The 21,898-nt window shown below is 47.8% G+C and overlaps 2 protein-coding genes across 2 annotated transcripts; one reads left to right on the top strand and one right to left on the bottom strand.

Annotated features, from left to right (window-relative positions):
- Window positions 1–1,582: 1,582 nt before the first annotated feature.
- LOC136004744 (cytochrome c oxidase subunit 4 isoform 1, mitochondrial) lies at window positions 1,583–6,363 on the bottom strand. The gene is made up of 5 exons (XM_065661551.1): window positions 6,260–6,363; window positions 5,426–5,505; window positions 3,809–3,976; window positions 2,615–2,746; window positions 1,583–1,847 (listed from the first exon to the last, which is right to left on the bottom strand). The coding sequence occupies exons 2-5, from the start codon at window positions 5,502–5,504 to the stop codon at window positions 1,711–1,713; spliced, it is 516 nt and encodes a 171-aa protein (XP_065517623.1). The 5' UTR covers window position 5,505; window positions 6,260–6,363; the 3' UTR covers window positions 1,583–1,710.
- A 21-nt stretch (window positions 6,364–6,384) lies between these two features.
- On the top strand, window positions 6,385–17,182 carry EMC8 (ER membrane protein complex subunit 8). The gene is made up of 5 exons (XM_065661550.1): window positions 6,385–6,697; window positions 12,645–12,721; window positions 14,104–14,173; window positions 14,697–14,791; window positions 15,069–17,182. Exons 1-5 carry the CDS (start codon window positions 6,488–6,490, stop codon window positions 15,226–15,228), a joined length of 612 nt encoding a protein of 203 aa, XP_065517622.1. The 5' UTR covers window positions 6,385–6,487; the 3' UTR covers window positions 15,229–17,182.
- Window positions 17,183–21,898: the final 4,716 nt, after the last annotated feature.

The following is a 21,898-nucleotide window of genomic DNA, read 5'->3' as shown; positions in this document are numbered from 1 at the left end:
GGAGCGGAGCATGCAGAGCCCTGGCAAACTCAGCTCACTCACAGGCCATAGGCTGCTCCAGCAGGTCCCTGTGCCGTGCTCTAGGATGAAAGGGTTGGAGGAGAGTGGCTGGTGCCAGGCAGGGGAGGAGGAAATAAGGATCCAGGGCCATGGTGGGGCTCAGGTTTCTATCCTGGGCTTGATGAGGCTTTCACAGCCCTTTAGGGAGAGTGAAGGGGAGGTTGTTCCCGGCAGGAATAACTCCCTTGTCCCAGAGATGCTTCTGGGCGTCATTCTGGCATGCGACAGGCTGGTACAAGACCTGCACTCCATGGGGTATCTCTCCCATTCATGCTAATTCATCCCAGCCACAGGAATGAGAGCAGAATGCAGAATAGGGAACTTACCTCAAAAACCAGAGCGTGGCACAAATAACCGGCAGCTAATGGAGCACTGGGGATAAATCCATCTCCCCCTCCCTGCAGGAATGGAGCTAAGAGGAGCTGTAAAGCAGCACTGCTATTCCAGCACATGCTTCAGAACACCCATTTCCAAAGCAGATCTGCCTAGCAGCTTGCTGGCCCCTTCCCAGCTCAGCGCCAGCAGCCTGCCAGAGGCACCAGCTATATGAAGAGCAGAGGAAAGCAAACCACAAGTGTAGCAAAAACCCTGCAGCCATCACCAGGCTGTGATTGTGTCATCCTTGTTACATCCTCCTCAGCGCCCCAGAGATAAGCACTTCACCTAAGGGATGTTTCAGATGTAGGAAAGGGAGCTCATGGCTTAATTCCCATCAAATCATCTCATCTTAAAAACCTCCATCTCTCTGGAAGGGAAAGGCTGGCCAGCCCCAGCACAGCAGGTCACCACATGCGGCTGAGGCCACCCCAGGGTTTCTACCACAGCTGCTCAACATGCGCATGGATTTAAACCCAATGCAGGAAGACAGCAAACTGAAGCTGAAGCTTGTTTTAGTCTTCAGAGGGGTGTTTTTAAGCTGAAGGCAGAAGTTTGCCTGCAGAAAGACTAGCCAAAGGGAGAAAGTCAACAGCTACAGACAGAGCAAAGCAAAGGCGCCACCTTTATTAGGTCAGGCCCTAAGAAACATTAAGCCACGAACCAGAACGTGCCCAGCCCACTGTGTTTAATAAAATCCCATATGCTCCCACTAAACACAGAGATATTTTTCCCTCCCCACTTTGTAGTCATCCCCTCCAAGCACCATCACCTCACACGTAAGGCAAGGTGTGGGGTCTAAACCTACTCTTGGCTTAACTAGATGCAGTAATTCCCTCTTCCTCACATTCCCTTCACAAGGACAGACAGCAGAGCTACCCTCCACCACACACCCAGCTCCCTTCGACTTGGCCTTTTGGAGTACTGACATGCTATTTTTGGAGCGGTTACGGGATGCAGAGGCTCTGCTGGGGCTGGGATCTGCTTACCTTACATGTAGCTCTGACCTCTGCACAGCAGGATGGCTGGCTGTGCCCCAAAGACACTCCCGTGAACACACACCATCTATGACAAGATTACCCATGAAAGCTCTGCCCCTCAGATTCCCATCACACCACACACATCCATGCACAAATAAAAGGACACCTTGAAGTTAACCAGACATTTATTAGCCTCTATGTAGGTGGAGAGGTTGTTCCAGTACACAACAACGAGGTCACACGCAGGTGATGGAATCATTTCATATTCAAGCAGAACAGGCTGTACTGAGTTGCTTTATTTCTTCCATTCGTTCTTCTCAAAATCCCACTGGGAAGAGATGCCTTCCACGGGATTAACCCGCATGTCCAACATTCTCTTCGTCTGCGCCGACACCCACTCATCAGAGAAGGTGTGCGGAATAGGGCCGTACACTGCAATTCAAAGGCAGGTGGAATCACATCACAATATGAGGCTGGGAACTGAAGTTCCACTAATAAAAAGCTTTTGTCCCCCCCAAAGCCATAGGTGCCAATCACCCACGCACCATCATCTCTTCAAACCTGCATTCCCTACATCCGAGTCCTGAAGCACTCAGCTCAGGCCAGATTCCCACATCGATTCCCTAGCCGTTTCCGTTCGTCTCTAAAGGCTTTTACCAAGACAACAACCCTCTACTTTCACTGCAAGTAGATGAAGCCTCGGGACACAGAACAGCTCATTTAACTGCATGCTCTGCCTTGCGGCAGCTGGAAGGCTCCCCTGGGGGAGCAACGTTGGCTGGGAATGAAGCCAAACGTGGCAGAAACCCAAATGTTTACTACCAAAGCAGCAAGAAGCTTTTGCAACAGCAGGTTTCAGAGAGGGGAAGCTCTGGGATCAGTGGTATCACTGCTCTTTCCGCTCACCTTCTTTTCCTCCCATCAAAGCTCTCTCCACCACCTTCACCTCTCAGTGAGTGTGCTTCCTGAGTACTCACACTACACCCCTGCTGATCTCCATGAAGAAGCTCCAGAACTGAGTTTTCAGAGGCTAATAAACAGCTAGTGCCAGGAGGGCACCAGCGCGGCTGATGCACACACCACAGACTCCCTGGAGCGGCTCACAGCGAATCTCTCATTTCCCATCACTGTTTTCCCCATCAGATATCAACTGATCTTGCTCTTCATTCAAGAGTTAACAGCGTATGGTGTTTACTTACTGAAGTGTTTCTGCCAAATGAGGATCAAACCAGTTAAACCGAGAAAGAACAGCACTCCACCGACAACAGTCTTCCATTCATTTGTTCCTTTCTTCATTTCTGCGTAGGTCTCATTAAATTTGATACGATACACTGCAAAAAAATACAAGTCAAAAGCATCAAACTATTCTTTTCCCTTTTGCTGTGACTTGCAGGCCACATGCCATGATCCAGAAAGAGGTTACCAAAGCTTAAAGGGAACCGAAAGTGATGTTAAAGAGCTTCTGAATTAGCTGGACTCTCCTGCACCAAGACCAAGGCCCTCATGCCACGGTAAATGAGTTGTTTCACCATCACCATGTGCCTCCCCCCCAGCAGGTTGATATTTACCTCTATTTTAGAGATTACTGTAAGGCTGCATTATCAGTCCAAAAAAAGAGGAGAAACAGAGCTCTTCTTCCTCCCCTCCAACTCCCAGCAGTTACTGCAACCAAACCTTCTGAGCACATATCACTTCAACAGAAGCACTTGTACCTCAGAAGGTTTCTCTCACCTTTGTCACCAAGGTCCAAATGAATTTGACATTCAGAACATCACACTTGGAGCGTGCTTATGCATATTAGAGCCATTCTCAAAGGAGTTTTAAGCCTTCCACCTTTGACAGGGGCAGACACAGCATGTTCTCAGAGCGGGTTCTCACTGGCATACCATGATGTTAGTTTGAAAAGACAATTCAGTTTTATTTGCAAGTCAAAACACCTGCCTGGCACTTTAATCAGCCAAAATCTGGCAATGCTGAGGTCAGTGGTCATTAACATTCCAATCCACAGGGGTCATTTTTACTCAGCTGGACTAACTACTGCATATTGTTGTAATGAGGAGATCTGGTTTGTTGAAAGTAGACAGGAATCAAGAAACAAATATACTTATTATTTTCTAGAAAAAGAAGAAATTGCTGGACTTGACCTCAGGCACATAACAGACACCACAGCAGGAATGTCTGACTTTGAAACAGCACCAAGAATCCCAGGAACACCAAGCACTGACCTCTGCATGTGTAAGCACAAGCAGGTCCACTGGAATTAACAAAGCTCCTCATGGCAGAGCCATCAGCAGGCACAGGGGTTAGTAGCTGCGCTACCAGGTGTCAATAATTAACACACAACAGGTTAGATCACTCTGTTGGTAAGGTGACTTAAAGCCCCCACTACTCACGTTCAACTTTCTCATCAGCAGACAGAGCAGTCCAAGATGCCTTCTCCTTCTCTTTTAGAGCCTGCTGCTGAGCAGAGAGATCCCTCACAAAGGCCACTTCAGGCAGGGGAACATCACGGCGGTCAACATAGGCTGGGAGGCTGAAATCATCCGCTTTGACAACACCAGCTGCACAGGGGAACAGAAGAGACACACAGTTTCTGACTCCTGCACAAGCATCTCTTACTGGTTACAATACAAAAAAACCCAACAGCTCAGTCGAAAAAGTGATGACAGCTAAAGAATCCAAGAAGGAGAAGACTTCCAGGTGAAGCATTTAAAATGAGTGCTATTTTAACAGTGAAAGAATAAAGCAGAAGGAGGATATATATAAAATAGAATCACAGACTTGTTTGGGTTGTAAGTGACATTAAAGTTCATCCAGTTCCAACCCTGTCCTGGGTTCAGCAAAAGCAGACATTTTTCTCCTTCTAAGTAGCTGGTGCAGTGTTTTGGCTGTGTTTTGGCTTTAGCCTGAGAACAACACTGGTAACACCGATGGTTTAGTTGTTGCTATGTACTGCTTACCCAGATCAAAGACTTTTCAGTCTCATGCTCTGCCAGTGAGGAGGGGCACAAGAAGCTGGGAGGAAGCAGAGCCAGGACACCTGACCCAAAATAACCAAAGAGGTATTCCATACCACAGCACGTCATGCCCAGTATGGAAACCGGAGGGAGTTATCCGGGAGGCCCAGATCACTGCTCAGGTCAGGCTGGGTATTGATCAGTGGATGGTGAGCAATTGTGTTGTGCATCACTTGTGTTTGTTTTCCTTTTCCCCTTTCAGTTTTATATTTTCTTCCCTTGTTATTACCTTTATCATTATTGATGGCAGCAGTAGTGGTTTGTGCTATACCTTAGTTACTGGACTGTTCTTATCTCAACACGTGGGAGTTACACTCTTCCAATTCTCCTCCCCATCCCTCCAGGAGTGAGGGGAGGAAGAAGCTGGGGAGGAAGCAGCTGTGTGGTTGTGAGTTACCAGTTGGGCTTAAATCATGACAAACCACCTGGGCCATGGGCAGGGACCCCTTCCACTAGAGCCGCTTGCTCCAAGCCCCTGTGTCCATCTTTCCTTGAACACTGCCAGGGATGGGGCAGCCACAGCTTCTCTGGGCACTCTGTGCCAGCGCCTCAGCACCCTCACCGGGAAGAGCTTCTGCCTAAGAGCTCAGCTCAGTCTCCCCTCTGGCAGGTTCAAGCCATTCCCCTTGGCCTGTCCCTATATCCCCTCTCCCAAGACACTCTCCAGATTTTCTCCCTTCAGGCACTGGCTGCTACTCTAACATCTCCCCAGAGCCTTCTCCAGGCTGAACTAGCCCAGTCTCTCAGCCTGTTTCCGTTTCCCATCCTGGTTTCTGCCCAGCCCTCAGCCCTGCCTGCGCCTCCACAATGCCATCTGCTGGCACAGCTTGCTCAGCTCTGCCACCACTAGCCCCACCACCCCTCCTGTATCCCAACCCTTCTCTTATCCAAACACCAAGCAGCAGCTTTTTGTGTTCTTCCTCTAAACTGCTCCTCCTATCATCCTCACTAAAATACCAAAGCAGTATTCGGTGTTTATAAAATACCACCTACCATGTCCATGAGCTCTCAGGCAGATGGAGGTGGAAAGGGCTCTCTTCCCAATGAGGCTGAATGCCCTGGAAGCCAACATCCTGTCAGCACAAAACAGCAGTAGGTAAGTCAAGGTGAGGAAAGACATCAAATGCACAAAGGTGAAATAACGCCGTTTTTCACAAGACTATGAAACAGCCAGACCAGAGGCTTCCTGTCCTTCCAGTACTCGGTTTTCAGGGTCATTCCCTTACCAGAGTGACTGGGATTAAACCTTCCTCTCCCTGTTCCAGTGCCAGCCCCCCCGTACTTGAACTCAAAGGCATTTCCTTCCTTAAGTCGGCCTCTCTAAACGCTTCCACTCGGTAACAAATCGTTATTTGGCACAACCCAGGAGCTCGAAACGACGATATAAACGTATTTCGCGTTCACTAAACTCATCCTGCACCCATTAAACGCCTCAGCAACACCCAACGTTGGCACGCCCAGCACAAGGACACGAGCCCCGCTAACGGTGTACGCCGCCGACCGGCACCGGCGCTGCAGCACACGGTTCTATCACCCCACCCCGCTGCCAGCCTAGCGCGGAGCCCGCAGCCTGACCTTGCCGCCGGCCTCACCCCCAACGCTATCACGGTAACGCCCGACACAACGCGACAGCGGGGCCGCGCTGAGGGGCCTTCAGCCCGGGGAGGAGACCGCAGCGCTCCGCGCTCCCCCCACATCCCCCATCCCACCATAACCCCAATCCCCGGGACGAGGGGCAGCCGCGGGGCGTCCCCGCTGTGTCCCGGTGCCCCCCCCTCGGCCCCGGTGCCCCCCCCCCGGCCCCGGTGCCCGCCGCGGCCCGACGACCTGACACCGTCCTCTACGCCGCGCTGCGACGGAAGAGCCCCCGGCCGGAAGTGCGGTGCAGAGCGGCAGGCGCAGCCCCTTCTGAGGGGCTGATGGGATAGCGGCGGACTGTCTGGCCTCGCTTTTACGACGGTGCCTGGCGGTGTTTGGCGACGCTTTGCGGCAGGCTAGCGGCCTGAGGGGAGACGGCGGTGCCGGGGTCGGTACCGGGGCCGGTGTCACGGCAGGATGAAGCTGACCACGCAGGCCTACTGTAAGATGGTGCTGCACAGCGCCAAGTACCCGCACTGCGCCGTGAATGGGCTGCTGGTGGCCGAGCGGCCCTCGGGAGCCCCGCGCCGAGACCAGGCCGGGCCCCCTTCGCTCTTCGTGGACTGCATCCCGCTCTTCCACGGCACCCTGGCGCTGGCGCCCATGTTGGAGGTGGCCCTCACGCTGGTAAGGGGCCAAGCTTGCGGGCTGTGGGGTGGTGGACAGGGAAGGGATGGCCGCCAGCGCCTGGCTGAGCTTGGGGTGAGGAGCCTGAGGTGGTTCTGGTATAGGGAGCAGAGTGTTCCTGAAGTGGGGAAACCCCGAGGCCTGTTGTCCTGGGTTCAGCAGTAGCAGTCTTTTTTTCTCCTTCTTAGTAGCTGGTTTTGATGTGTTTTGATTTTTTTTTTGGCCTGGGAACAGTGCTGATAACACCGATGTTTTCAGTTGCTGCTCAAATGTTTGGTCTGGCCAAGGACTTTCTGAGCCTCATGCTCTGCCAGGGAGGAGGGGAAGCTGGGAGGAAGCAGAGACAGGACACCTGACCCAAACTGACCAAAGAGGTATTCCATACCACAGCACATCTTGCCCAGGATGTAACGGAGAGTTACCCGGAAGGACTAGGAGGACTGCAGGGTTGGACAAGGGATGGGTCGGTGCCCGCTGGGGGAGTGGGGCGAGTTATCAGTCGGCTGGTGTTGAGGTGTTGTATTCTTTCCTCTTGTTATTTCCTTTATCATTATTATAATTGGTGGTAGCAGGGGTGATTTGTGTTATACCTTAGTTACTAAACTGTTCTTATCTCAACCCATGGGAGTTGCGTTCTTTTCGATTCTCCTCTCCATCCCTCCAGGAGTAGAGGGAGGTAAAGAAGTTGGGGGGATGAGTGGACAAGCTATGTGGATCGGTTTAAACCACGACACCTATCCACTGGGGAAATAGCAGTTACAGAGCCCTTTAGTTTTGTCTAATTTCCTTTTAAGTGCAGGGAAGCTGCTATTTATATTGGTGTTATTATCCCTGAGTGAATCCCAGAGGGAATGTCCTTGTTCTGCAGCAGAAAGAGCGTATCCCAGTTTAAGGCACCTCAAAGCAGTGTCAGCTGGTTGGAAAAGGGCACTCTTTGACTGGAAAAGGGTACTCTGAGTACAGAGACAAGTGTCTCTTGCATCTGAGTAGCTCTTGTTGTAAGTGACATGGACAGTGGAATTGAGGACACCCTCAGCAAGTTTACCAACACCAAGCTGCTTGGTGCAGTCAGGACACTGGAGGGAAGGGATGCCATCCAGAGGGACCTGGACAGGCTCGAGAGGTGGGCCAATGCCAGCCTCATGAAGTTCAATAAGACCAAGTGCAAGGTCCTACACCTGGGTCATGGTGATCCCAAGTACAAATACAGATGCAGAATGGGTTGTGAGCAGCCCTGAGGAGAAGGACTTGAGGGTGTTGGTTGATGAGAAGCTCAACATGAGCCAGCAGTGTGCACTTACAGCCCAAAAAGCCAACCGTGTGCTGGGCTTCACCCCCAGAGCGTGAGCAGCAGCTGAGGAAGGGGATTCTCCCCCTCTGCTGCACTCTGGGTAGACACTGCCTGTAGTCCTGATCCAGCTCTAGGGCAACAGCAGAAGAGGGACGTGGAGCTGTTGGAGCAAGTCCAGAAGAGGCCACAGAGATGCTGCGAGGATTGGAGCACCTCTGCTCTGGAGCCAGGCTGAGAGAACTGGGCTGGTTCAGCCTGGAGAAGAGAAGGCTCCTTAAGGGGAGACCTTAGAGCAGCTTTAGTGCCTAAAAAGAGGAGAAACATGGAGAGGAGCTTTGGACAAGGGCCTGTAGGGACAGGCCAAGGGGAATGGCTTTAACCTGCCAGAGGGGAGACTGAGCTGAGCTCTTAGGCAGAAGCTCTTCCCTGTGAGGGTGCTGAGGCGCTGGCACAGGGTGCCCAGAGAAGCTGTGGCTGCCCCATCCCTGGCAGTGCCCAAGGCCAGGTTGGACACAGGGGCTTGGAGCAAGCTGCTCCAGTGGAAGGGGTCCCTGCCCATGGCAGGGGTTGGAGCTGGGTGAGCCTTAAGTTCTCTTCCAACCCAAACCATTCAATGATAAGTATGTATTTCATAATTCATTTTGTTGTACTTTCCCCATTTATGGAAGCCGTTAGCCTAATTAGAAAGAAAGAATGATGTCTCTTCATACTGCAGGTCTTATTTGTGTGTGAAATCTCAGTTGGTATCTTGCCAGCTCACTGTCAGTCTATTAACCATGGGGTAGCTAGGGGCAGCCAAGCGCTCCTGGTTTATATCCCACACCTTGCCCACTGCTGTGAAAGGACCTTACAGTAAGTCATCATGGGATAATCTGTTTCCCCCCTCTCAACATCATACAAGCAGGATGAGAGTGATGTCAGGAATGCAGGACCAGCACTTTCCCATCTTAACTTCCTGTTCAGTAAGAGCAGGAGCCACCCTGCGCTGGGCCACAGCTCCATTCCACCAGGCATTTGGGGAGAGTCCTCAAGCCAGAAGGAATGGGGAGCAAAACATGCTTGGTTATATTGTAATAGGGAGTCGGCGTGGCCTGGGCCACATCTGGAGGCAAAGAAGTGCTTTGGCACCTTCATTATAGGCATAAAGTGAGATCTGGGTGTGATTTGAGCTCTGAACTTTTCTATCCATTTTGAGACTTGTCATTCTTATCCGAAGAAAATCTGTCCCTTTTTTATACCTTTAAAAATAACTAATTCCTGATCCTTCTAGACTTCTTGTCCTGAATGTTCCCCTCAGGTTTAATAGATAGCTTAATGAAGAAAACATATTTGCTCATAAATAAATTCCAGTTTTCTGTAGTTGAGATGGTGCCATGGGAATGTTGAGATCTTTCCAAAGCCTGGAAACGACGATGTGCAGCCAGAGGCGTAGGAACAGGAGCTGAGCCCAAGCCCTGGCCTGTGCCCTTGTGAAGCACACAGTATTTGTCAGTCTTAAACACATTTACACCAGTGTAACAGTGTAGGAGTAACACTGTGAATGTAATCATTTCCTGCTTATGGTTTTCTTCATGGTGCAGCCTGGGAAAATGTAATAATCCTGTTTAGAATTGCTTTAATGTAAGCAGGGCTTGACTTTACCTTTTGGAACAGCAGTAATTTGTTTTTCCTGTGGGAATGAGTGGAAGTTGCTAGTGAAGTATAAAATAACATGTATAATAAAGTATGTGTAGGATTTGTCTTTAAATCGGGATGTTTTTCTGCATGGTTAGTTGCAGTGAATTTTCATGAATTTTGGGTTTTTGGTTTAGTTTTCTAGTGTGGATCTTGCTCCAGGATCAGATTGGTAGGAAATAAATCCTCTTTCTTGCAATATCTGAAGTATCTTACCATATCTACAGTAAGCAGATCATTATGGAACCAAAGAAACGCCAGTGGCTTATGTATTTGCTCTTGGGGTTTGATACAAAAAGCCAAAGATGGGAAACCCCTGGCATTTCCCACATTAATTAGGATTTGCAGAGGGCTTTACAATCACATTTGATGACTCCTGTGATGCTTGGCAGCTTTAAAACTCTCTGCTCAACAAGAGCCTTGGGCCTTTTGCTCCCATTCTTTGTTTAAACAGAGGCAAAGGTGTCAGTAAATACTGGCTCGGCAGCTAAGAGAATTGGGTTTTATTGTTGTAAGGTTGAAGAGGAGAGTGTTCTGTACCACATAACACATGGTTACTGAATAAATCAGTGAGATTAGCATTGAAACTGAGAGTTTGTAACAAAGCACTTCTGTTTCTAAAGGATTTTACGGCTTTGGCAGGTTTTGATGTGATCTGTCTCTCCTCAGTTCAATTACTGCTGATTCCTGGTCAGCCTGCTGTCTGTGTGAGGGTTTTATAGAACCAGCCCCTCAAGTTGCACCTCCTCATCTCACCTGAATTATCCCAGAACATTAAGTGGGAGCAGTAGTCTCCAGATTTAGCCCGAAAATAGGCTTGTCCACGTGGTAACTCCTAAAAATTGTGAGCAGCACTTCAGTACAAGGAATCCACAAAATTAGATGTTGTTAAACACACAGCATCACCTGAAGGTTTGTAGCTCTGAAGAGGAGAGCAGAAGCGTGTGCATTTAATTTGCACTTTGGCTCATCAGTTTGAAATGCCTTTTGAAAACAGAGTCATTAAAGAAAAAGTGAATTAAGTTTTACATCGCGGGGGGGGGGGGGGGGGTTGGGGAGTTGTTCTTCTTTTTGTGCTTTTGAATTTCTCAGCTAATTGATGTGGGTTTTGCAGCCACATTCTTCTCAAAAAGAGCACAAACAGCACCACACCGAGCAGCACTTCCTGTGGCCAGCTTCCCAGTGCTTGGACCCATGGTCAGAGGGGTGGTAGGTTACAGCCTTTCCCCTCCCTGGGCTCTCCAGGCCCTCTTACACACACTTTACTGGCTGCAGGAAACCCAGGGTCAGGCTGCTTTTGACACATGCCGTATGGAAGCGAGATACAGTTTGTCTCCGCTGGCTTGTCCTTGGCAGGGCTGGACATGACTAAAAATATCAGGGGGTAATTGCTGCTGAGGCTACATGTGGTGGCAGGGCCGTGGTTAGAGAGTGTTTGGAAAGTGCATGGGGAAACTGCTTGAATTCCAAAAAGATGGGTTTTTCCTTAGTTTTTTTTAACAGAGGCAGTTTTTAATTACCACTTGGGGAACAGAGAACTTAAAAATCATCTCTCTCTTAAAACAATCCTCATTGTTTTAAGTCATTTTTCAGTACACAACAAAAATTGATTTAGAACTAAGGTTTTTAATTTTTAAATTGATTCTTTTTTTTTTATTATTAATTTCAGTGTCTGAGCTTCTGGCTTTAATGCCAAGCTTTCAAGCCACTAACAATTAAAACCATAGTCCTAAGCCCTCAAAATGGGTTTGTAATTGAAACAGCAGTTGGCCTTCAGGTATAGGAGGGCTACACAGCTCCTCTTTTATCATGTAAATCCATGTCATCCCTTTGTAGAGGCAGGATTATTTCACATGGCTTTGTTTGTTTGTTTATGCAGTCTAATACTATAATTACTGCTAAAAATGAGGTTTACAGGATGCCACAGGTCAGCATCAGTTATTTTTGGACTCCATTTTAATATAGCTGTTGAGGTTCTCTTGATGCATGCTCTCTAGGGACTGCAAAAGAAAATTCTAGGTGCTTTCTCTACTTCTGTCTTTCAGGGCTTTGTATTATGCTGACTTGATATCCTCAGTTATAAGGAGAAACATCATATATATAAGTATTTTAAAGAAAGACAGACTCAGCAGGAAGAATTCGGATCCAGCAAGAACCAGAAAGAGCAGCAGTGTGTGCATGCTGAGCCTGCACTTAATAAAGCCCCAGAACTACATGAAGTTTTGTACTTGTGTAAATCAAAAGTTACATCAGTTGTGTGCAAAGAAATGCTTACATTTAAGCATTTACATGCAGGTGTTAAATAAGGAGGAACTCTCAAAAGAAAAACATTTTTATCACAAAAGCCTTTTTCGTAATGGAGTGGGTTGAAAAAATGGTAAATGGGCTAAACTTTTTCTGCCTCCCACCTTTCACTTCAAGCTTTGTTTTCTAATGAAGGTAAAAAAGGTTACATATACCCTAGAAATACTACATTATTATACTATGTATTATACTATAATATTACATAGAAATAAAATCAGCAATCTCTTTTTGGATGACTGTACAGTCACACATCCACATGGTGAACATTTTCTAGAGTCTACAGAATTAACACTAACAGGAAACAGCCACCAAGGGCAATAGGTAAGACCAACGCTCCTTTCCTAGGCAGTATTGCTGAAGTTAATACTCCTGTCATTAAAATTTAGGCCAGGCTTCAACTGAGGTAACTTCTTTTTCTTTTGCTCCATTTGGTTAATGTTTTCCACAATTCTCTTAAATGTTCAGCTTCATTTCTCTGTTCTAGTTAAATTAGCCAAACTGTGTGAGTGTACACATAAATACATATAAATATGTATATATTTAAAGAAGCAATTGGCAAAGATATCACAATGCTTCAATTACTATTCCATTTGCAGGGCAAACATGAGATTTCCTTAGTTCTGTGGGGGTTTTCCTCTTTATTTCTCCTTGTCTTACTTGTTCCAATTACTTTTTCAGATTGACTCTTGGTGCAAAGAGAATAGCTACGTGATAGCTGGATATTACCAGGCAAACGAACGCGTGAAAGATGCCAGGTGTGTTGGTGCAATATTTCCTTCTGTTTGCTCTTTTATGTTGTACTTTGTACTCTGCCAGCAAAAATCATCGACATAAATCATGCGTGTTGATTAACTTTGACAACTGTCATCTGCTTTCACATTGTCTTCTTGGAGCCTGGTGGGTATGGCCTTTGTTCAGGTGCAGAAACCCCAGTCTTTCCAGAACCACTCCTCTTCAGTGGATACTAAAAAAGGCCAGTCTTTGAATGACTGCCAGCCAGTTTAATTGCAGTTGTCAGGGAAATAGCCAAATTTTGCAGGCATGTTTGCTTGTTCAGTACAGATCTTGTAGACTCGAATGACTCCAAGTATCTTTGAAAGTCTTTCAGAAGTGACCTAATTCTTGCTAAACTAATAGTCTCCAAGTTTTATTGAAGCATTTTCTTACATGGTGACAGGACGCTCTCAAAATGGAAGGTGATGTCAGTTACGCAGGAGTATCTCTTTTCACTTATTTTCCCCACAATTAGTCATTTTTTTCCCCTCCTAATACTAATGCAGATTACTCAATAAGCAATAAAGGGGCCTTTCTGTGGAGCCACAGTAGTTTTGTACATGTGTGTCAAATATTTTCCCCTCTATCTATTAGACAAATCTAGTTTCAGGACTAATGAGACCACATCACACTTGCATTTAAAATAAATGTAAACAGCTTGTTTAAAGTGTTATACTATGTTGTTAATGTATATCCTTCAGTCTCAAGTACGTTATTTAAGTAATCCTTGTGACTGCTAAGGTATCTAACAGGGATAAGAGCATTATTTATCCTTTCCTTACAAGGGAAATAATTCTGCTGGGGATATTTTTAAGGAGAAGATACAGTTTGTGTGTTCTATTTGAGGTTTGAAAGAATATCACAGGCTTGGTTGGGGTTTTCTTTGAATTCTGATTTCACTTCTGAAGATAACTGGCACCACGTAGAGATTGACATTCTTTGAAACAGGATAAAGGTTTTTCTTTAAAAGATTATCTGATTTTAGTAGAGAAGCTGGGCAGCGCGTGGGTTGAAATGCAGACTGGGGAGCAAACTTGGTTTCTTTTTTAAGTACCTGCCTGGACAAAGGTGGCTGCAGTCTTTGGTCTGGTGGAGGAAAGTAGGGGGCCACAAAACATTGATTCAGTGATTATTTTGCCATTCCATTGCCTAAGTGTAGCTGAGATCCAGATCAAGTGCTGAAGAGGGGAGCTGGGGCTTTCTTGGCTTTCTGACTTCACTCAAGTGTAGCGTTAGCTTAATATCTGGTTCCTGTTTGTAAGCACATGGTGTAATTTTCACATCTTTTTAAGCATATTTCCTGCTGGTTTCAGCTGAAATGTCTTGCTTCACCTAACACAGTTGCTTGTACGTTCTGTTGCAGCCCAAACCAGGTTGCAGAAAAGGTGGCCTCCAGAATTGCAGAGGGCTTTAATGATACAGCACTCATAATGGTAAATTATTTCATTCCCTCCCACCTCTTTCTGTGTGGTTAATGTTATGACTGTGGTGTTGGACTAACCATTTAAACACTAGTCTCTGAGTCTTTTAATAGTGAAGTAACTAATTTTCTCTTTCCCTCCAAATGCTCTGGGGAGGAGATGCAGTGACCTGTAGCCAGTGCAGTTCTCAGTATGTCTACAAAGAAACTATGGTTACCTTGCTGCCATCTAAAAGGAAGTGGAGGCTTTCTCTGCTTGCAAGGCTAGAGTGAAGACAGTGTGTTCATTAATTCGGACCCCCTTCTGTGACTTAAGCTCTTACTTAACTCTTGTAAGACTCCAAATGCTTTGCCTCCTTGCTGCAGCGACAAAGGATGTTGGCAGTTTAAGTGTAAAATTCAGCTCATTTGAAGGCAACAGACTGGGTGGGTTGGTGTAAGGTGCTCTGTTAGTAAAAACTGACTGGGTTTTATTTCATCTTTTTACTTGAGATCTTGAGGAGGAGACTAAAGTGGTGTTTTACTGTGCACAACAGGTCGATAACACCAAGTTTACGATGGAGTGTGTAGAGCCTGCCATTCACGTGTACGAGCTTCACGAGAACAAGTGGAGGTGCAAGGACCCACATGTGTGAGTAAACTTCAGAGTTTATTTGTGTTTGGGTAGTAAGGAAGAACAGGTTGCCCAGTTAAGGGCAAAGCGTTGATTGTAGCTGAGAGACACTGTAAGGGCGGTGGGTGTAGCTGACAGTGAATTTTAAAGCTGTTTTTGTTGTAGTGACAGAGAACTGGCTTCTGCAGCCAGGCAGAATGACCACCATGACCGCACTGCAGAGAGTGTGGCTTAATTTCCAGAGTGGAGATTTTCCTGGTGATTACTATTTATTCCTGGTTATTTTACATCCTAGTGATTTTTGTGAAGATTGGACCGAAGCCCAGAGAATTGCTGCATCTCTCTTGGACAGCAAGTCCTACGAGACACTGGTAGATTTCGATAATCATCTGGATGATATCCGGAATGACTGGACAAACCCAGAGATCAACAAAGCTGTCCTCCACCTGTGCTAGAGGGGTTTCTACTGACTAACTTGCAGGCGTTTCCACTCTGTACTGAAGAGAGAAAAATGCTATTTTTAAATGTAAATAGAATAATACTCAGTACCCTGTGTGGAACCTGATTAAAAAGCAGTGGCATGTCACGTTGCAGGGTGATGTGTCCATAAGCTGTTGAATCCTTTTTGCAAGATTCGTTGAAGAACTGCAAACTGTCAGTTACTGCTGTCCTTATGGATGCCTTCCCAGTTGTAGTGAATGTTGCTATTCCTTCAAAACCAAGCTACTACTGCTTGTCCCTACTGTTCATAATACAGAGTTTTGACTAAGCTTTTCTAATCTGTATAGAGGTTACTTTTCAATGATTTATGGAAATACCTTCCAAGGAAAATTAGTCCTGTCCTCAGATGGGAGAATTTAAGGTCAGATATGTAAGGTTAACAATTGGAAATGTAGTTCTTTTTGACACAGTAAAATGCAAACTGCTGAGGACAATGTACCATGCTCGTGTGTTAACTGTTTTGCAGTGGTTTAGCGTGACACAGCTACTACCAAGAACGTGTTAAAGCAGCATTCCCAGACTCTATGGTGATTCCTGCTCTCCGTGGGCATACAGCCACAGATATTGCTTTAGTATGTTAAACCCAAGGTAGAAACCAAATATTCACCTAGTGATGTGTAAAAACTACTGGAAGAGCACTAATGAGTTCTGAACCAGTTTGAACCTACAAAAGAAGAGTGAAATACCTTATTAATTATATGCAGTCTTGCTGGGGTTTATAAGCAGATCTCATTTTCAGCTGGTTAATTTGTTATCCATTTAAGTAGGTCTAAATTGTGTCCCTCCAAGTTGAAGGCAAGTGATCTAAATACATTGAATCAAGGAGCCTAGATACAGTCTTGTTCAGCTTCTGTCTGTCTCTCTAATTAATGCTTGTTTTATACGAAAAGGTTTAATGAAGCTTTATATAAGACTGGCACAGTTCTTGTTGCCTTACTCTTCATCGTTGTCTGTCAAACTAGTTAAACATAAGTTCAACCTGCATCAGTTTCTCTGTGTTTCCTTCTCTTCCTAGCCAAAAGTGGAAGATCCAAATGATCTGCTTCTCTCCAAATTCCTGCCTTTTCCTTAGTGTTCTGATTTTGAAACGTGAGGGGTGGGATTGTCAAAACCTCTTGGTCTACTTCTGCTTCTACTTAAATAAGCACAAGTTTTACTCTTGGTCTTAGTGAGAGGTAAGGTGTAAGGCTAAAATCCTGTTCAGAAGCAGTGAATAGAATCAGGATGCTTCCATTTAGGTTCTGCTGTGGTGTTCCCTGCAGTTCTGATTCTATAAAACTGGGACGTGAGATGTGAGGTTCAGCTCCATATCCAAGGAGGAAGTGAAGACTTGAACAGTTGGGTTTGTCTCCCTAAGGTGTGTTAACAAAAGGGGTTGACACTTAATCAACAGCTTGTCCTAAGCGTAAGTCAGATATGGTTGTGGGAAAGGAAAATGTTTTCACCTGTTGAACAAGGACATATATCTAGCTCACAAACAGTGAGATAAACACATTCCAGTGGCTGTTTTCACTGCACATCCATGGCTGTATGAAAAGATACCCTGGGAATAAGAATGCTCTAAAATGTATGTTTGGATCTGGCTCTGCAGGCAGAGGACTGTTGGCTTACTTTGTACAAACACCTCCTGAAATCTAACCTATTGTTCCAGAGGCAGATGTTATCTTAGGTAGGTGCCGTACCTTAGTTACGGAAGATTGTCAGTCAGCACTGCTATATAACCTGTTATGTCTCCTGAGCCACAGGAAATGTATTTCTTTGTAATTCCATGTCATATTCTGTCTTTGATCATATATATGCTAATACAGTTTAAGTCTTGCCATTCTCCACCAAAATGTATATCATCACTGTGTAACCTGATGGAAACACTCCCTGTGACTAACAATGAGACACGTTTCTGGAAGAGGAGCAGTTTTTAGTGCTTTGTCTTTTCTCTTTCTTTATCTTCTGTTTGCTTTTCAATGAGGTCCTTTGAGTGTTTTGCCACCAGTAGAAGCCCAGGCTGGCTTTAAGGAAAAAGGACAAGCTCTGCTATGCTCAGATCTTATCTCACCTGTCCTATTTGCATTGAAGGCAGGACAAAAGGCAGCAGTTTCATAAAGCCAGGCAGCCTGCAGCAACCATGGCTCTTGTGAAAGAATGAGGAAGCTGCAGGTCATGTTCCCCTTTCCTGCTGATGTACCAAACCTACCTGCAGGAGCAAATGCTGGTTTCCTTGCCACCCGATCAATTGGATTCATCAGAGCTCAAGGTAACTCCCTTTAAACCTTCAGGGGGGGAAGAAATCTTGGGGCAGGCATCTGTGTCTCCATTGCCGGAGCCCTTGTGATACCTGGGAAGACAGCACGGAGAACGGGTGTCCTACGCTTTTTTTGTGTTTGTTAGCAATTAATGACATGAAGCACTAATTGTTTTTTCCCCCTCACTCACCAAGATTTTTAAATTTGGCATTTGCCTGCCCAGACATGTAAATCCCAGCATTTTACCTCATCCGCAGGACTTTAAGCACTTGGAAATGCAAAATGTGGGATTCTTTTCTTTCCTCTCTCAACCCTAATATTTCAAAAAACAGTGATAAAGAGACCCCACAAGTATCTGAAGATACCAGTTCAAACTGCTTGGGTTCAAGTGGGAGGACACACTACTCTTTGCTGGACCCACGTGAGTGCTTGCCTTGAATCCTTTAGTCACGAGGGGGAGAACAAAGAGCCCTTGAGTTTACATTGCTCAAACATCCATTCTGTTTGAAATCGAGGACCAGAATGACCTGAGACCCAGCAAGCCACAAGTAACCCGTGGCACTTCCAACCGTGCCAGAAACTCCATATACCCATCCAGCTTCAGAAACACAGAAGGGAGCAGAGAGTTTGGGAGAGGCTGTAGGGGTTGTTTTCACCAAGAAGTGGGACGACCCTAAAATTGTTTGGAGAATTAGGGGTAGATGCATGGGGGAAGTGGTTTCTGCTCCTTCTGGCTTGTGCAGCATCCTGAGTGGGAAGAGCAGATGGGTGGCAAGAGCCAAGGGGTGTCTGCTCTGCTGTCCTTAGGGGTGCTCACAAGCAAGGTACCTGTTCCCAGGGAATGCACTGGTATAATTTTCTCTCTGGGCTCATTGATGTGTATATGAATGAGGATTTTAGGGGGTTTTTCCTGCATTCAGGAAGTGAAGCTGTGTGCTGCTGAGGTTTTTCTCCCTTGTCCCTCCCATCTGCCAGCTGAGCTGTTCACAGGATGTTCCCTAGTCTATGTCAGTGTGAAACAAGCAAAGACCTACCACTTAACCTCCTCCAGCTCATTAGAGCTCATGGGAGCATGGAACTGGGTGATACTAAGGTTCTTTCCAACCCAAACCATTCTATGATTCTGTGTGGGTGTGGGAAGCAGACAAGCAGGATGAAGGAGCCACCACCTCTTCACCCAGCACAGCTAGAGCAGGGGGCAGACAGATGTGCAGAGCCCATCTCCAGCATATGGATGATAGGCCCTGTGAGACAGCCCCCTGCCCCCAAGAATTCCTCACTGAAGTGGAGGAGAGGTGACAGTGACAGATGCAGGAAGTAATCCCGGGTCTCTCTGCTCCCTGGCTCGAGGCCTAATCGCTGCACTCCAGTGCTGCTGCTATTTGTAAAACGTCTCGAGATGCTCCTTGGTGGAGGGCATTGCTGATAGGAAAGAGCACGTGAATGCTAATGGAGGAGGCTGTTAATGGGGTGGACTTGCGGTTGACTGCAGCTTGGAAACTGGCCTCAAGGGGAAATGTGCTCAGCGTGCATTTGTGAGGTCTGCTTCTCCATTGTGTTTTAATTCAGCTCCTGGAGCGGAGCTCAGTCGCCCACTGTGTCCGGTAGGAGCTGGGCTGTGTTGGGCTGACCAGGCTGGGCAAGCTGCTTCCTTTCCATCCATCCCAGTCTCTGCTATTTCCCATCTTGAGGTAAACATCTCCACACATCACACTCCTGCGCTGCAAACTCCTCTTTTGCTTCACCAATCGCCCTGCAGCCGGTTCTCCTGCATGAGGAAGCAACCTCACTGAGCCCAAGTATCTGCTGAAGTCTTGATCGATCTATTCTCCTTCCTGTCGCTTCTAGACCACATTTTCACCCAGCCTCCTCATCCCAAAGTGCACCCTGGCTGCATATATCCCTTTGGGTTTCAGCTGGGCAGCAGACACAGATCCGCAGAGGACGGAGTCAGTTTGCTGGTCCCATAACGGGACCGGTGAAAGCGGTCTGTGATCCAGGCAGCCTGCTGGAGCCATGCTGAGGGAGACAGGGAATGCTGCTCTTAAGAACACCCGGTAGGTGGGCTGGGGGTAACGGGTAGCTCCGTGAGTGCTTCCAGGCAGCGCCGCACCGGCTGCAGCGTGGCGGCACTTTAGCTGGATGCGGGCAGGATCGGTGCCAGGCATGTCCCGCTCTGCGCAGCATCAGCCCACGAGGGCCAAGAGAAACAGCGCATCCCTTCCTAGAAATGCGCTCTGGAGCTTAAAAGATGCACCTAATTGAAAAACTGTACTGAGGTTGTACCAGGGGATAAAAGGGGAAAGCTGGGCTGAGATTAACCTGGAGCTCAGTGAGCTGAGAAGCACAGCAGCCACGGCCAGGTCCCTAAGCCAATTCCCAGCCACAGCCTCCCAGATCCATGCCCGGCAGGGAGGTGGTTTTCTCTGGATGCAGGTCTGGCAGGAGAGCCCGGCACGCTCTGGTTTTGTGCTTCAGGTATGTGCTCGCTTCCCGCTTTGCTTCCTACTCCCTGCCACAGCAACTCCTGCCTCGCTTGCGGGGCTGCTGACACAGCCCGATGGATTCTCTTTGGGGGTGTTTTCCAGCACAGTTCCTGCTGGTTTTCACTCTCCCGATCCTGCCAAGAGCCTGTGCTTGGGAAATGCTGGAGCTGCTCCAGTTTCCCCACAGCCTGCATCTTCAGCTGCTTCCTCGTGACATCCTCCTCCCTTCCCACGCCTGGCAGCCCCTCCGGGTACCACTTGCCTGTCCTGGATGGCAGTGGGGCTCCATGCAGGGATGGGAGGGAGTTCCTTTGCCTCTCCAAGCACCCACTGCCTTGTTGCCACCTCTGGTTTCCACAAGGCCCATCAGTGGCTCTGCAGCCCCCTTTTCAGGGTGATTTCTAAGCCAGGATGGGACTGGAAAACACCCAGTGCAGAAGTGGGGAGCGGTGGCCTCATTGTGCTGTTAGCACGCAGACAGGCTGACGTGTCACCTGCGTGAGCAGACCCTGGGACTCTGTGACCCAGAAAGCTGCTTCCCCTCCCTCCTTTCTAACACAAGCCCAGCTGGTGTTTGCAGGAGCAGCTCCTTTGGAGGCAGCCAACAGAGCAGCTCCGGTGCTCTCCAGCCGAAGCTTGTCTTGTGGCCAGTGTTTGCAAAACACATCCCTCTCCCTGTGGTTCTGCTGGCGTCTGGGAAGCCGTGAGCTCACCCTTCCCCTTCCAGTGAAGTCACGAGCCGCCCTCCGTCCTCACTTCATCACCACTGCTTCAGCCTCATACACCAGGGCAGGAAGGGGCTGGGGGGCTGGGGAGCACTGACCCTGGGGGAAGAACTGGGAACCAGTCACCAAAAGACAGTGCAGGGCTGAAGGAACAAGCCTTGCCCAGAGTGAAGGTGGCTCCATACTGACCCTCCAAGGGAGCTTTATGAACCCATCCTCATCCTCCCTGTGGCCAGCTGGCTCTTCGTGGTGTTTGGCCAGTGACCCCGATGTGATGCTCAGCAATCACCTCCTGGTAAGGATGTGAATCAGAGGCAGGGCTGCACCCATAGGAAGGAGATGTCTGACCCATTGTGCTGCGCCTGTGCTTGCGGCTCGGATCTGCCTGGTGCTGGTCAACTGCTAGCAAACAGGGCTCCACAGTGGAGGGGCCCTGGGCCATAACTTGTCACCTTGAGGTGTCCAAACCTCATGCTGTGAACCTGCCCAAGGATGTCTTCACTTCCCAGCCCATGGGGAGGACGGGAAGGGGTGTGTGATGCTGTGTTTGTGCCTATCAGTGTCACCACACTGTGTTGCAGCCCGCAGAGCTAACCACAGTTATTTTAGCAGGCTGATGTTTGTGTTTACCTCCCCTGCTGCAGCAAGACATCGCTTTTGGTTGCTAATGGTTTCAGCAACAACTGCTCCTCCAGGTCAGGCTAATTCTAGCCCTCCTGTGTTTTGGAGCCTTTTGTTCTCACCCAAAAGCAGTAAACAGGTTGTTTTGGAGAGATGCATCGAAATAGCTCATGCGGAGGGGGGATTTCTGCTGCTCAGGCTGGATTTGTGCTGCTGCTGAGGGGTCCCTGGCCCCATGGGATGCTGCATGCTGTTGGGATGGGATCTGGGAGGACCAGGCTCTGTCTCAGACTTTGTCCTTTAGCTCTTTGCAGCTGAACAGGCAAAACAAAGCAACACTTGAACCAATTTGTCTGTTTTCTGGGGCAAAACTTGTAGCCTCAGGTTGCAAGTGTCTCTGCATCTAGGGCCTGCGGCTGGAGCCTTTCCCCTGCGCTGTTTGCCCAGCTCTCCACACTGAAGCTTTGCGATACTCAGTCATTTGGTCAGTCAGAGGAGCCAGACCAGGAAGGAAATCAGCCCTTTCCCTCTGTGTGTTTTCCACTGAACATA

The sequence above is a fragment of the Lathamus discolor genome, chromosome Z (assembly GCF_037157495.1).
Source record: "Lathamus discolor isolate bLatDis1 chromosome Z, bLatDis1.hap1, whole genome shotgun sequence".
NCBI classification, from domain to species: Eukaryota; Metazoa; Chordata; class Aves; order Psittaciformes; family Psittacidae; genus Lathamus; species Lathamus discolor.
This window is presented reverse-complemented; position numbering and strand designations above follow the sequence as displayed.